General features: G+C 41.5%; 1 protein-coding gene across 6 annotated transcripts in view; it reads left to right on the top strand.

The window, feature by feature from the left end:
* The window catches only part of POLB (DNA polymerase beta), a 31,699-nt gene that overhangs the window by 11,878 nt on the left and 6,418 nt on the right, over positions 1-13,403 (top strand). For 4 of the 6 annotated variants that reach the window (XM_085004422.1, XM_085004423.1, XM_085004421.1 and 1 more), the window contains 5 exons: positions 3,358-3,409; positions 5,524-5,578; positions 5,676-5,748; positions 7,436-7,506; positions 9,509-9,595. In XM_085004422.1, the coding sequence (XP_084860548.1) occupies positions 5,564-5,578; positions 5,676-5,748; positions 7,436-7,506; positions 9,509-9,595 (246 nt within the window). In that variant the 5' untranslated portion in view covers positions 3,358-3,409; positions 5,524-5,563. The remainder of the gene's footprint in view (positions 1-3,357; positions 3,410-5,523; positions 5,579-5,675; positions 5,749-7,435; positions 7,507-9,508; positions 9,596-13,403) is intronic. The other 2 variants (XM_085004424.1, XM_085004425.1) reach the window with 1 other exon arrangement.

The raw sequence follows: 13,403 nt of genomic DNA on the forward strand, positions 1-13,403 counted from the left end.
CACCAATTTATTAGAATGGATGACTGTGATGCTTCAGTTTCTCAGCTACAGAATGGAATCATAATTCCTCTCTCATATGATTTAATGCAGTAATGTATATAAAGGACTTAGCAGAGTGCCTGGTACCTAGTAAGTATTTAAAAATAGTAACTGGCTCTTAAGAGGCTTGATGAATTGTAATATTAGGCGTTTGTGCGAATCACATCACTAGAGAATGAATTGTTCTGCATCTGGGTTTGTGCTGTTTCGCTTGTGGCATATATAATTTATGAGTGAAATGTTGGTTAAAGAGTCAAGAGTTTGGAGTTCCCATTATGGCTTAGTGAAAATGGATCTGACTAGCATCCACGAGGACACAGGTTCGATCCCTGGCCCAGCTTAGTGGGTTAAGGATCTGATGTTGGAGTGAGCTGTGGTGTAGGTTACAAACGTGGCTCAGATCTGACATTGTTGTGGCTGTAGCATAGGCCAGAAGCTACAGCTCCAGTTTGACCCCTAGCCTGGGAACCTCCATGTACCGTGTGTGCGGCCCTAAAAAGAAAATAAAAAAAAAAATTTAAGAGTTTCTCAAAAGGTGTCCAGGTGCATCTCTTGGGAGTGCCAAGGATCTGCTGTAATGGTTTTTATGTTCTTTCACTTTTCACAGATATGTAATATAATAATTATCAATGTGTATCTCTCTACATATAACAAACTCAGTATTTCTTTTGCATTTTCAGTCATATTACTTTGGTGTTTTCTGTGTACATGGAACTGTGGGACATTTTACATGTTCTATATATCATAATGATGCTTGTTTTTCTCTACTTTATATCTCCTGAGAGAATTTATGTTTGAGAATATGTGTGACTATAGGAATTGTTTTTGGTTTTTTTTTTTGTTTGCTTTGCAAGGCTGCACCTGCAACATATGGAAATTCCCAGGCTAGGGGCTAAATCGGAGCTGCAGCTGCTGGTCTACACCACAGCCACAGCAACGCAGGATCCTTAACCCACTGAGCGAGGCTAGGGATCGAACCTGCATCCTCATGGATACTAGTTGGGTTCCTAATCCTAAGCCACAACAGGAACTCCTAGGAATTGTTTTTGAAGCATACTTCTCTTGCTGTTTCTTTCTTTCTTTTTTTTTTTTTTTTTTTTTGTTGTTGTTGTTGTTGTTGTTGTTGTTTTGCTTTTTAGGGCCATTCCCAAGGCATATGGAAGTCCCCAGGCTACGGGTCAAATCAGAGCTGCAGCTACTGGCCTACACCACAGCTCAGGGCAACGCCAGATCCTTAACCCACTGAGCGAGGCCAGGGATTGAACCAGCATTCTCAGGGATTCTGGTTGGGTTTGTAACTAGTTGAGCCACAGTGGGAACATCCTCTTGCTGTTTCCTTGAGAAGGCCCACTCCTGTACTCATGCCTGCCAAAGGAACACTCAGATGGGGCCAAGTCACTTTGAATTTAAGATATGACAGTTTTTTAGAGTTCCTGCTATGGCACAATGAGCTAAGAATCTGACTGCCGAAACTTAGGTCACTGTGGAGATGCGGGTTTGACCTCCGACCCAGTGCAGTGGGTTAAAGGGTTTGACATTGCCACAGTTGTGGTATGTCACACTTGCAGCTCGGATTCAGTGTCTGGTGTGGGAATTTCCATATGCTATGGGTGAAAAGCAAAAAAGATCTGACAGGGCTTTTTGGGGCTTTTGGGGGGGGTTTTGTTGTTGTTGTTTTGCTTTTTTAGGGCCGCATCATGGCATATGGAGGTTCCCAGGCTAGGGATCCAATCAGAACTACAGCTGCCAGCCTACACCACAGCCACGGCAGTGCAGGATCCAGACCACATCTTCGACCTACACTGCAGCACATGGCAATGCCGGATCCTTAGCCCACTGAGCAAGGCTAGGGATTGAACCCACGACATCATGGTTACTAGTCTTGTTTTTGCTGTACCACAACAGGAACTCTGATCTGAAAGTTTTTTTGTTTTTTTTTTGTCTTTTGTCTTTTTGTTGTTGTTGTTGTTGCTATTTCTTGGGCTGCTCCCGCGGCATATGGAGGTTCCCAGGCTAGGGGTTGAATCAGAGCTGTAGCCACCGGCCTATGCCAGAGCCACAGCAACGCAGGATCCGAGCCGCGTCTGCAGCCTACACCACAGCTCACGGCAACGCCGGATCGTTAACCCACTGAGCAAGGGCGGGGACCGAACCTGCAACCTCATGGTTCCTAGTCGGATTTGTTAACCACTGCGCCACGACGGGAACTTCTGAAAGTTTTTTATTTTTATTTTTTTATTTATTTATTTTTTGTCTTTTTGCCTTTTCTAGGGCCGCTCCCACGGCATATGGAGGTTCCCAGGCTAGGGGTCTAATCAGAGCTACAGCCACCAGTCTGCGCCAGAGCCACAGCAACTCGGGATCCGAGCTGTGTCTGCAGCCTACACCACAGCTCACAGCAATGCCAGATCCTTAACCCACTGAGAGGCCAGGGATGGAACCCTCACCCTCATGGTTCTAGTCGGATTTGTTAACCACTGAGCCACGACGGGAACTCCTGAAAGTTTTTTAAATTTAAAAATGATGATAGTACCTCTCCATTTAACAGGATATTTAGTACAGTGCCTGCACAAATTGGTACTCAATAGATACTAATTGAATGAAGGATTGAATGAACAAATGAACAGTATGAAAAAACTGCTGCTGCTATTAACCATAAATTAATTAATTCCACTGCAGTGACAAGACTGGGTTCTTAATCCACTGGGCCACAAGGGATCTCCTAAGCAGTATAGGTTCTTAGAGGGCTGCTTTTTGCTGTAGTCAGTGAACTTTGGTATGATCATGGTATGTTTTGTCTACTGTTCTGTGTAATTATAATTGAAATTTGGTTCTGTAAATAAAAATGATCATAAAATCAACTCTTAGGTTTTACTACGTTGACTTAAGAATCACTTTTATTTAGGTGTTTTTGTTTTTGTTTTTTGTCTTTTTAGGGCTGAACCCACAGCATATGAAAGTCCCCAGGCGAGGGGTAGAATCCAAGTTGTAGCCACTGGTCTATGCCGAGCCACAGCGATGCTAGGTCCGAGCTACATCTGCAGCCTACGCCACAGCTCATGCAACACCAGATCCTTAACCCACTGAGTGAGGCCAGGGATCAAACCTGTGTCCTCAGGGATGCTAGTTAGATTCTCTTCCGCTGAGCCATGACGGGAACTCCTTATTTGGTTCTTAATAAAAAGTTTTTTCATTGTCTCTTCAACGTCATTTCAGTGTATTTTCCAGGTAGCCCTTTGAGAAGAGGATCTTTGAGTTTAGCATGTTTCCCCAAAAATGTTTAAATTAGCACCTCAACTTTATTTATCTTCTATACAGATCTCAGAAAACATGAAGATAAATTGAACCATCATCAGCGAATTGGGCTAAAGTAAGATAGCAGATTTTCTTTTGATACTTGAGATGTAAAAGTAAAACTGTAGCCATTCTTCCTTACAGTGTAAGAAGTCTTCAGACTTAGCCAAACACAACCGTTTTACTGTTCAGAAATGCTAGGATTTGTTGCAGACTCCTGTAGAGAATATGTATTCACACGTGTTTTGTTATTGCCTTCTAGTTTGTTTGCTTGTTTTGAATATTTCCCTCATTCTCTTGACTTTAGCTGGGAACCTCTTCTTAAAATACATAGAATTGTGGGCCTCCATCAGTCAGTGGGTGTGTATTTTGTGCTGGCGTTGTAGAAAGCCTGGTCTGGGGTAAGGATCCTCATAGGTTCAGTGCCGCTCTTGAGAAGTGTACAGTCTACCTGAGAAGACGGGACATGAACATGAAACACTAAATGTAAGACAACGGGAAGGAAAACACCCCCAACATCTAAATAACAGAATAGGAATAACTAGTGGACATACTGTCTGTCAGCATCAGTAATTACTTTGTCAAGTGTGAGATACAGTCTGGACCCACCTTCCTAATTGAGTGAATCATGGCACATTCTGTGAGCAGGCAGAGGCATGTCTCTCCTCCAGTCTTATATGGTCTTGCTGGCCATTCACTCCTCGTAACCTTCTGACCTTGCCTGTTGATGTCTTATCACAATAGGTTAAAACTTATGCTGCCCTTCCAAAATTTGACCAGTAAGAGGTCAGGATGGTGTGGTTCCCACTTTCCTTGCATTTACATACTAAATGGAGATCTTCTGATGAACTTGGTTGTTGTGAGAATTGATTTGAATAGGCGCTTTATCATTCCGAGGTATTATTTCATTTGAGATAATATTTTTAACAGCCTCATTGAAATAGAGTTTCATATACCATGTAATTCAGCCATTTAAAGTGTACAATTCAATCTTTTTTTTTTTTTTTAGGGCCACACCCACAGCATATGGAGGTTCCCAGGCTAGGGGTTGAATCAGAGCTGCAGCTGCTGGCGTACACCACAGCCACAGCAATACCAGATCCGAGCCACGTCTGTGACCTACACCGCAGCTCACAGCAACACCGATCCTTAACCCACTGAGCGAGGCCAGAAATTGACCCTGCATCCTTGTGGATGCTAGTCAAATTTGTTTCCGTTGAGCCGTGACAAGAACTCCATCAATGGTTTTTAGTATATTCACAAAGTTGTACAACCATCACTATAGTCAATTTTATTTTATTTATTTACTTATTTTACTGTAATCAATTTTAGAACATTTCTATTATCCCCCAAAGAATCCACATCTACTAGTGGTCACTCCCCATTTCTCCCCAACTGCCCTTCTCAACCCCAGCCCCTGGCAACTGCTGTTCTACTTTCTGTCTCTACAGATGTGCCTAGTCTGGATATTTCCATGTAAATGAAATCATATACAATATGTGGTATTTTCTGTCTTCTTTTCGTGGCCTAATGTCTCAATTCATCTATGTTGTAGGATAATATTTTAAAATACAATTATTTCTAAGAATTTAAGAGCAATAATCTGTAACTTTTGAATTTGCCAGCAGGGAGCAGTGTAACTTGGAGCATATATTTATTTACTCTTGATATGTCAATGTGAAGTTTATTTGAAATAAGTTTAGGTAAAATATCTGGACTATCACAAAGATGACACTAAAGCTTTTTTTTTTTTTTTCTTTTTAGGGCCACACCCGTGGCATATGGAGGTTCCCAAGCTAGAGGTTGAATCCGAGCTGTAGCCGCCTGCATACCCCAGAGCCACAGCAATGCCAGATGCGAGCCACATCTGCAACCTACACCACAGCTCATGTCAACGCCGGATCCTTAACCCACTGAACAAGACCAGGGATCGAACCCTCAACCTCTTGGTTCCTAGTTGGATTCGTTTCTGCTGAGCCAGGATGGGAACTCCAACACATAAGGATTTTGATCCAAGATAAGAAATAAACCTCTCTCCACCTCCCCATTTTTACTCTTGTCTTCTTAATGAATTTTAGTCTTGATTTTTAAAAGATCTGCTTGTATAAGAACACTTGAGAAGGTAGGCAGTTTAATTTTTAATATTTAAATTTCACAAAAATCTTTTGTCTGCTTATTCTGTCTTTATAGATATTTTGAGGACTTTGAGAAAAGAATTCCTCGTGAAGAGATGTTACAAATGCAAGTAAGAGTGTACCGAATTGTACTCTTTGATTAGAATTGAGACTGTCCCTTGGTGAAAAGCCATTTTTAGAATACTGACATAGTTTTCCTTCTATTAGGATATTGTACTGAATGAAGTTAAAAAAGTGGATTCTGAATACATTGCTACAGTCTGTGGCAGTTTCAGAAGAGGTAACATACTTCCTAATCTTAGGTTTATTCACGCCTTGATGTTAAAATTGCCTAATGTAAATGAGAAACATGGCTTAAAAAGATGTAATATATGTTACTTCATAGATTTACTAAGATCCAGTAATATAAGCTAAGTTTATTAGTTTATAAATGGGAATATGTATGAAAAATTAGAGGAAACTCAGCTTGATTTTATGATAGGATGATTTTTTTAAATGACTAGTTTTAATGACATTTATAACATAATTTTAGATATATTAAATTCTAATAGTGGTTGGCTAGGTGCTAGTGAATCATGGGTAGATTTGTTCTTTTGTTTTACTTTTATTTTCTGAGTTTTCTATAATGAGTCTAAGCTTACTATCCAGGGGCACCAGTTCTAAACCAGTTCTCACAACAACCAGGTTCTTAGAAGATCTCGATTTACTCTGTGAAAGTGAACAAAATGAGAACCACACAATCCTGGTCTCTTACTCGCTCAAAATTTTGGAAGGGTGACCTAAATCCTAAAATATTATCTTAAAAAATTGGAATACGGGAGTTCCCACTGTGGCTCAGCAGTATCAAACCCGACTAGTATCCAGGAGGATGTAGGTCATCCTTGGCCTCGATCAGTGGGTTAAAGATGTGGCACCGCCATGAGCTGTGGTGTAGGTCGCAGGCACAGCTCGGATCCTGCGTTGCTGTGGCTGTGGCATGGGCTGGCAGCTGCAGCTGCAGTTTAACCCCTAGCCTGGGAACCTCCATATGCTGCAGGTGTGGTCCTAAAAAGCAAAAAAATAATAAAATAAAATAGAATTGAAATAGAAAAACTTTCTTTAAAACTTTGGAATAGATGTCTGACTAAATCTCTGGCCACCTCTGGAGTTTTGTTTTGGAGGTGGTTAAGAGGCTATCAGAAATTCTCCGGGTAGCTGCTGAAAGAATCTAGCATTCTTTGCCACGATACCATAATAGTAATTGTTAGCAGTATTCATTCGTTAAATGAATTCATTCATAAGAATTGAAATAAATTTTCTGATTAATTTTTACAGAGAGTGTACAGTTTAAGATTTTTAGATGTTTAGTGTTCATAGATATTTTTTAAAGCTATACTTAAATATTCTTCTTCATTATCGAGTAATTATTTAGGTGCACTTTTATTTATTTTTATTTATTTTTTATTTTTTTGGCTTTCTAGGGCTGCACCTGTGGCATATGGAAGTTCCCAGGCTAGGGGTCTAATCAGAACCGTAGCTGCTGGCCTGCACCACCACCACAGCAACGCCAGATCCGAGCTGTGTCTGCGACCTACACCACAGCTCACGGCAGTGCCGGATCTGCAACCCACTGAGCAAGGCCAGAGATCAAACCTGAAATCTTGTGGTTCCTGGTCGGATGTGTTTCCATTGCGCCACAACGGGAACTCCTAGGTGCACTTTTAATAATATTTAACCAATTATATGCAGTCTATATCTAATGCCAGTTACTGTTGTTATCCCAGATTCTGCTGTTTACATGAATGTACCTGAATAGTTGGACAGAAAGTTGAACTCTTTTAACTTATTCTGAATATGAAGCACAGTGCAATAGCAAGTTAGGCTGTAAAGAAGTAAGGCTTTGCTATGTGGGTCATCACCTTGGTCCTATGTTTGCCTGGTTGATACATTTACGTGGAGAATTCCATACACGTGTTTTGCTGTCATAGGTGCAGAGTCCAGTGGTGACATGGATGTTCTTCTGACCCATCCAAGTTTTACCTCTGAGTCAGCCAAACAGGTACCTCAGAATTTTTAAACATGAGTTCCCATGGTGGTTCAGAGAACCTGACATAGTGTCCATGAGGATGTGGATTCTATTCCTGGCCTTGCTCAGTGAGTTAAGGATCCAAGGAGTTCCCATTGTGGCTCAGTGATAATGAACCGGACTGGTATCCATGAGAGTGCAGATTTGATCCCTGCCCTGCTCGGTGGGTTAAGGATCTAGCATTGCCATGAGCTGCAGCGTAGGTCATAGGTCACAGATGTGGCCCAGATCTGGTGTTGCTGTGACATAGACAGGCAGCTGCAGTTCTCATTCAACCCGTAGCCTGGGAACTTCCATATGCCTGGGGTGCCTCACTTAAAAACAAAGCAGGAGCTGGGGGGAGTCCAGCATTGCCGCAAGTGTAGGTCACAAGTGCAGCTGGGATCCAGTGTTGCTGTGGCTGTGGCATAGACATCAGCTGCAGCTCCAGTTCAATCCCTAGCCCAGGTACTTTGATGCAAATATGGCCATAAAAAGAAAAAAAAAGAATTTATAAGCAAATGTGATCAGTCTTAGATAGCAGTGAATATCGTTTTCTAAATGATAATTGGGTATTTTCAGAATACATTTTTGTTTTAATCTTTCTGAAAGCCTGTTGAAGTATTTTGTACTGACTGAATTCTGTGAAAGGCAGTGTACGCTGTTGGAAGGGATACACATTGTTTTTCCACAGGAATTGGCAGGACAGTCTAACAACATTTGAAAGAGATAAAATTTCATAAAATTCTTCCAGAATTATTTATTGTCTATCATAGATATTTTGTTTTAGTTTATTTTTAGGGCCACACCCACGGCATGTGGAAGTTCCCAAGGTAGGGGTCGAATCAGAGCTACAGCTGCTGGCCTGCACCACAGCCACACAGCAACACCAGATCACCGACCCACTGAGGAAGGTCAGGGATCAAACCTGCATCCTAATGGATATTAGTTGGATTGGTTTCTGCTGTGCCACAATGGGAACTCCCTCATAGATATTTTATTTTATTTTATTTTTTATTTTTTGCTTTTTAGGGCCACACTTGTGGCATGTGGAAGTTCCTAGGCTAGGGGTCGAATCGAAGCTATAGCTGCCAGCCTACACCACAGCCACAGCAACGCCAGATCCAAGCCTCATCTGCAGCCTAACACCATGGCTCCCGGCATCACTGGATCCTTAACCCACTGAGGGAAGCCAGGCATCGAACCCAGAACCTCATGGTTCCTAGTCAGATTCGTTTCTCCTGTGCCATGATACTTTAGAAATACCCAGTGTAATGTTCAAGTTTTCATTAAAGAAATATTTTTCTATTAAAGAATATCACATTAAGAAACTTACCTCCACTAGAAGACCCATAATTTGGGGATATATACCTTTTAAAGATGAAGCAGCTAACTTTTTTTTTTTTTTTTTTCCTTTTTTTCTGGCCACCGCACGGCACGTGGAGCTCCCAGGCCAGGGATCAAATCCGATCCATAGTCACAACCAAAGCTGCAGCTGCAGCAACGCCGGATCCTTAACCCACTGTGCCAGACCAGAAATCGAACCTTCATCCCAGCACTCCCAAGACGCTGTCAGTTCTGTTGCACCACAGCAGGAACTCCAAAACAACTAACTTTTTCTTTAATGAAACAGATAAATACAAGTGATGTTTCTTTGGGGGTATCCTGATATTGGTGAAAAGTTGTGGTTTCATTCGATAAGGTGAATTTTCCGTTAGAAGAAACATACTCAGAATGTGAGAAAACCACACATTTTTCTATAGAACATCAGGAAACTCACATTAAAAATGCTTTTTTTGGAGTTCCCTTCATGGCTCAGAGGTTAATAAACCTGACTAGGATCCAGCTTGGCAGCCGCAGCTCCAATTCGATCCCTAGCCTGGGAACCTCCATAGGCTATGGGCGCAGCCCTAGAAAGCAAAAAAAAAAAAAAAAAAATGCTTTCTTGCTATAAAGAGTAATTTTTTTTTCTTATTCCCTAATTATGATTCTACAGCCAAAGCTGCTACATCGTGTTGTGGAGCAGTTACAAAAGGTCCATTTTATTACAGATACTCTGTCAAAAGGTGAAACAAAGTTCATGGTAAGTACTCACTTGAATTAACATATCTGAAAACAAGCCATGGAGACTGTCCTGTAGCCATCCTGAGTGTGATCTCACTGTAGCTTAGCGTCACCATCACTAAAAAGGACATCCTGGTGACCTTAGAGGAGATGCAGCAGGACGCTAATCTGAGAATGCTTTAGTAACGACTTTTGTTTTAAATTTCACACTTGTAAATGATCTATGCCATTGGAATAGATAATTAGGCATAATCTATTTTTAGAATGTTCACAATGACTTTGACCCATAGTAAGTTTCTCCCCTTAAATAGCGAATATTCTCCCTTAAGTAGCAAATGAGATTAGAATTGTCTGGAGAGTATTAATGTGCTACAGCACCAGAGAAAGGAGGAAGGCATCAGGGATGCGATAGAAGATCCAGGGAAGCAGCATGTAGTGTGAAATGATAAGTGAGGTTGCTAGTAGAGTGGGCTCTTGCCGAGATCTTCATGGTGATAAACTGTCAAAGTCCTGTGGTCTCCCTAAGGACTTAAGATTGGAGGATTCAAGACTAATAGCAGATGGATTAAAAACAGATTAATAAATAGACTTCTATAAAAACCAACAGGAAGGCAAATAGAGATCTAGGGCTGGGGTCATAAACCCTTCCTTATCTGCTGCTCACTTAAATATGACATTTGGACCCTCTTTTCTCTGTGCTCCCTTTCCCTAAATAAGTTATATGACTGAACAGAAAGAGACTGCTTCTGGAGCCTGGACATGCTAAAATTAGCAAGAGTCTCACTGCATAGATTTGATGGTTTTAATCAAAAGTGTAAGAAGATGGTTGAGATCAATGATTGAAATACTATGTTATTCAGAAAATAGAACGGTGGTTGTTAGGGCCCGGTGGGGGAGTGAGTGTTTAATGAAGACAGAGTGTCAGTTGAGGAAGATGAAAAAGTTCTGCAGGTGGATGGTGGTAATGGTTACACAACAATGTGAATATACTTAATAGCACAGAGTTGCATATTTAAAAATGGTAAAAATGGTAAATTATGTTTAGTTAAGCATATATGCAATAAAACGTATCATTAAGTTTCAGCATGGCGATTTTTTTGTTGTTGTTGCTGCTTTTTAGGGCCGCACCTGCAGCATATGGAAGTTCCCAGACTAGAGGTCAAATTGGAGCTACAGCTGCCGGCCTACACCACAGTCACAGGAACGCAGGATCCGAGCCGAATCTGTAACCTACACCACAGCTCATGGCATCGTCAGATCCTTAACCTACTGAATGAGGTCAGGGGTCGAACCCACGTCCTCATGGATCCTGGTCAGGTTCATTAACTGCTGAGCCACAAAGGAACTCCTAGCATGGTGATTTTAATGGGCTATGAAAGTGTATTGCCTCTGTTGGTCACAATTTATCAATATTTTCAGAAGAACTTTGCGGAAGGTAAAAATAAAAATGCTGGTCGGTTTTTGCAAATTAAATCTATGATCTGTTCTCCCAAATCTATCCGGTTTTGAGCTTTTACACTATGCCCGAAAGTATATGTACATACAAGATATTATTAAAATAGAGTTTGTAAATTCCCCATGAATATCCTTTTAAATTTAGATTGACTTTAATTCATTCATCATGAATGTGCATAGATCTTACATTTAAAGAACATTCAGGTAAAATTCTAAAAAATGGCATGTGCCAGACAAGTTGGTTTTGTTTTGTTTTTCTTTGGCAGCACCTGAGGCATGTGGAAGTTCCTGGGCCAGGGATCAAACCTGCGCCATAGCAACAACCTGAGCCCCTGCAGTGACAATGCCAGATCCTTAACCAGCTGCGCCACAAGGAAACTCCGGGTTTTTTCTAAAATATTTAACTTTTAAAAATTTTTTATTTTATTTTATTTTATGGTAGGAAAGTGTCCTGTGTCCCTGAGCATACCCTTCTGGTCTCTCTTCCTCCGATAGTCATCTCTGTGAAAGGCCCTGGGTCTTTCCTGAGGAAGTCACCTTTTTGCAGAGTTAGCAACCAGGAGAGAGAAAAAAGCAGAAGTTTTTTTTTTTTTATAACCATCTGAACAGTATCTGCTGTGCTGAAAGAGATCCAGAGGGAAGACCAGCAGAGGCTATAGTAACCCAGCTGACAGGAATACAAGGAAGAGTCAAGCAGGTGGGCTGGGTGTAACCTGCAGAGGGAGGTGGGCAGCCAGGGATATGAGCGGAAAGAGCTGCTGACAGGTATGGAATTGTGTTGTCCCGGTAGCTGCTCAGAGAAGAGAGGTCTTTTTTATCTAGGAAGTGCCCGGGACAGCCTGATCCAGGGACGCTGCAGAGCTGCCAGTTCAGCCTTACCATACATGTGGATGTGAAAGGCGAGGGCTGCCTGTCGTCTAGGACACGGGCTGCAGCTGTGGCAGTCTTGGCTCAACCTTGCCTTCCTGTTCTCTCCTTCAGACACCTGGCAGCACACATACAGGTATTGCCAGAGAGGGACTCTTCCCAATCGATTTCCAGAAGAAAAGAGGTTAAAAAATAAGAAAGCAAGTTTTTTTTTTGGTTTGTTTTTAAAGTATGGCAGGTTGAGATGACAATAAGAGCGGGAGACTGAGGCCTTCAGGTTGTGACGTTAAGAACCCATCTTCTGGGTGGTTTATGTGTAAGGTTTGGATACTATACCTGCGGTTCTTGTATTTACTGAAGCTTAAAAATGCCATGTTTGAGCCTGCTGTTTTGACATTGATAACTAGTTAGGATGAGAAGCACTCCAGGTCAACTTTCAAATTATTTGGAGGCAATAAGAAGTTATTTATGGGAGTTACCTGGTGGTCTAGTGGTTAGGACTTGGAGCTTTCACCACTGCGGCCCAAGTTCAATCCCAGTCTGGGAACTGACATCCCACATCAAACCAAAAAAAGAAGAAGTGATTTTTATTTTGTTGCAAAGAAAGAGTGGGTGTTTGTATGTTGCATGTAGAAGAGTAGATTTGGATACAGAGGATACAAAATCTTTTGGCTCTATTACCAGTTCATTGTGTGACATTAGGCAAGTTGTTTTACTTCTCTGAGGCCTTAATTTTCTCATCTGTAAAACCATATGCTTACCCTATGGCAAAGGACTCATGCACATCAAATTAAGTAATACACATGGAAATTTTTTTTTTCCTTTTTAGCGCCACACCTGCTGCATATGGAAGTTCCCAGGCCAGGAGTCGAATCAGAGCTGCAGCTGCCGGCCTACACGACAGCCGAAGCAACACCAGATCCAGGCCATGTCTGCAGCCTACACCACAGCTTGTGGCAACACTGGGTCCCTAACCCCCTGAGCGAAGCCAGGGATCAAACCCCTACCCTCACAGGGATGACATCGGGTCCTTAACCCGCTGAGCCACAGCGGGAACTTTGCACAGATGAAAACTTTGAAGGACTTATACAAATAGCTTTTGAAGATAATGAATCTTCAAAGAGTTGTGCAGAGTGTTATACTAGTATAATATGTAATAATAATATATTTCTGTTTGGAAATAGATCACTTAGAGGAAAGGAGTAACCTAGAATGGATTAAGCTGGGGAACAGAGGAAGGGACAGAGAGAGAAGATGGTGCTATGAGAGAAGAGCGGGGACAGTGGGTGTCAGTGGGATGAGAAAATGTATTCAGTCAATTCAACAAATACGTATTTAACACCTACTATATACCAGGCACTGTTCTAGGAGCATGGGATGGATGAGTGACTTTAAGTAGAACTTTTATTGTAAGGATGTGGGAAAGGATTGCTAGTTAACAATGAACATATTAAGTAGGTAAATTGCAGGTTAGGTTAAGATAGTAAGTACTTTTTTTTTTTCTT

Source organism: Sus scrofa, chromosome 17 (genome assembly GCF_054392235.1).
Source record: "Sus scrofa isolate SSC_HxYL_T2T_F1_AM1 chromosome 17, Sscrofa_HxYL_maternal_Yorkshire_Landrace_v2.0, whole genome shotgun sequence".
Taxonomy (NCBI): Eukaryota; Metazoa; Chordata; class Mammalia; order Artiodactyla; family Suidae; genus Sus; species Sus scrofa.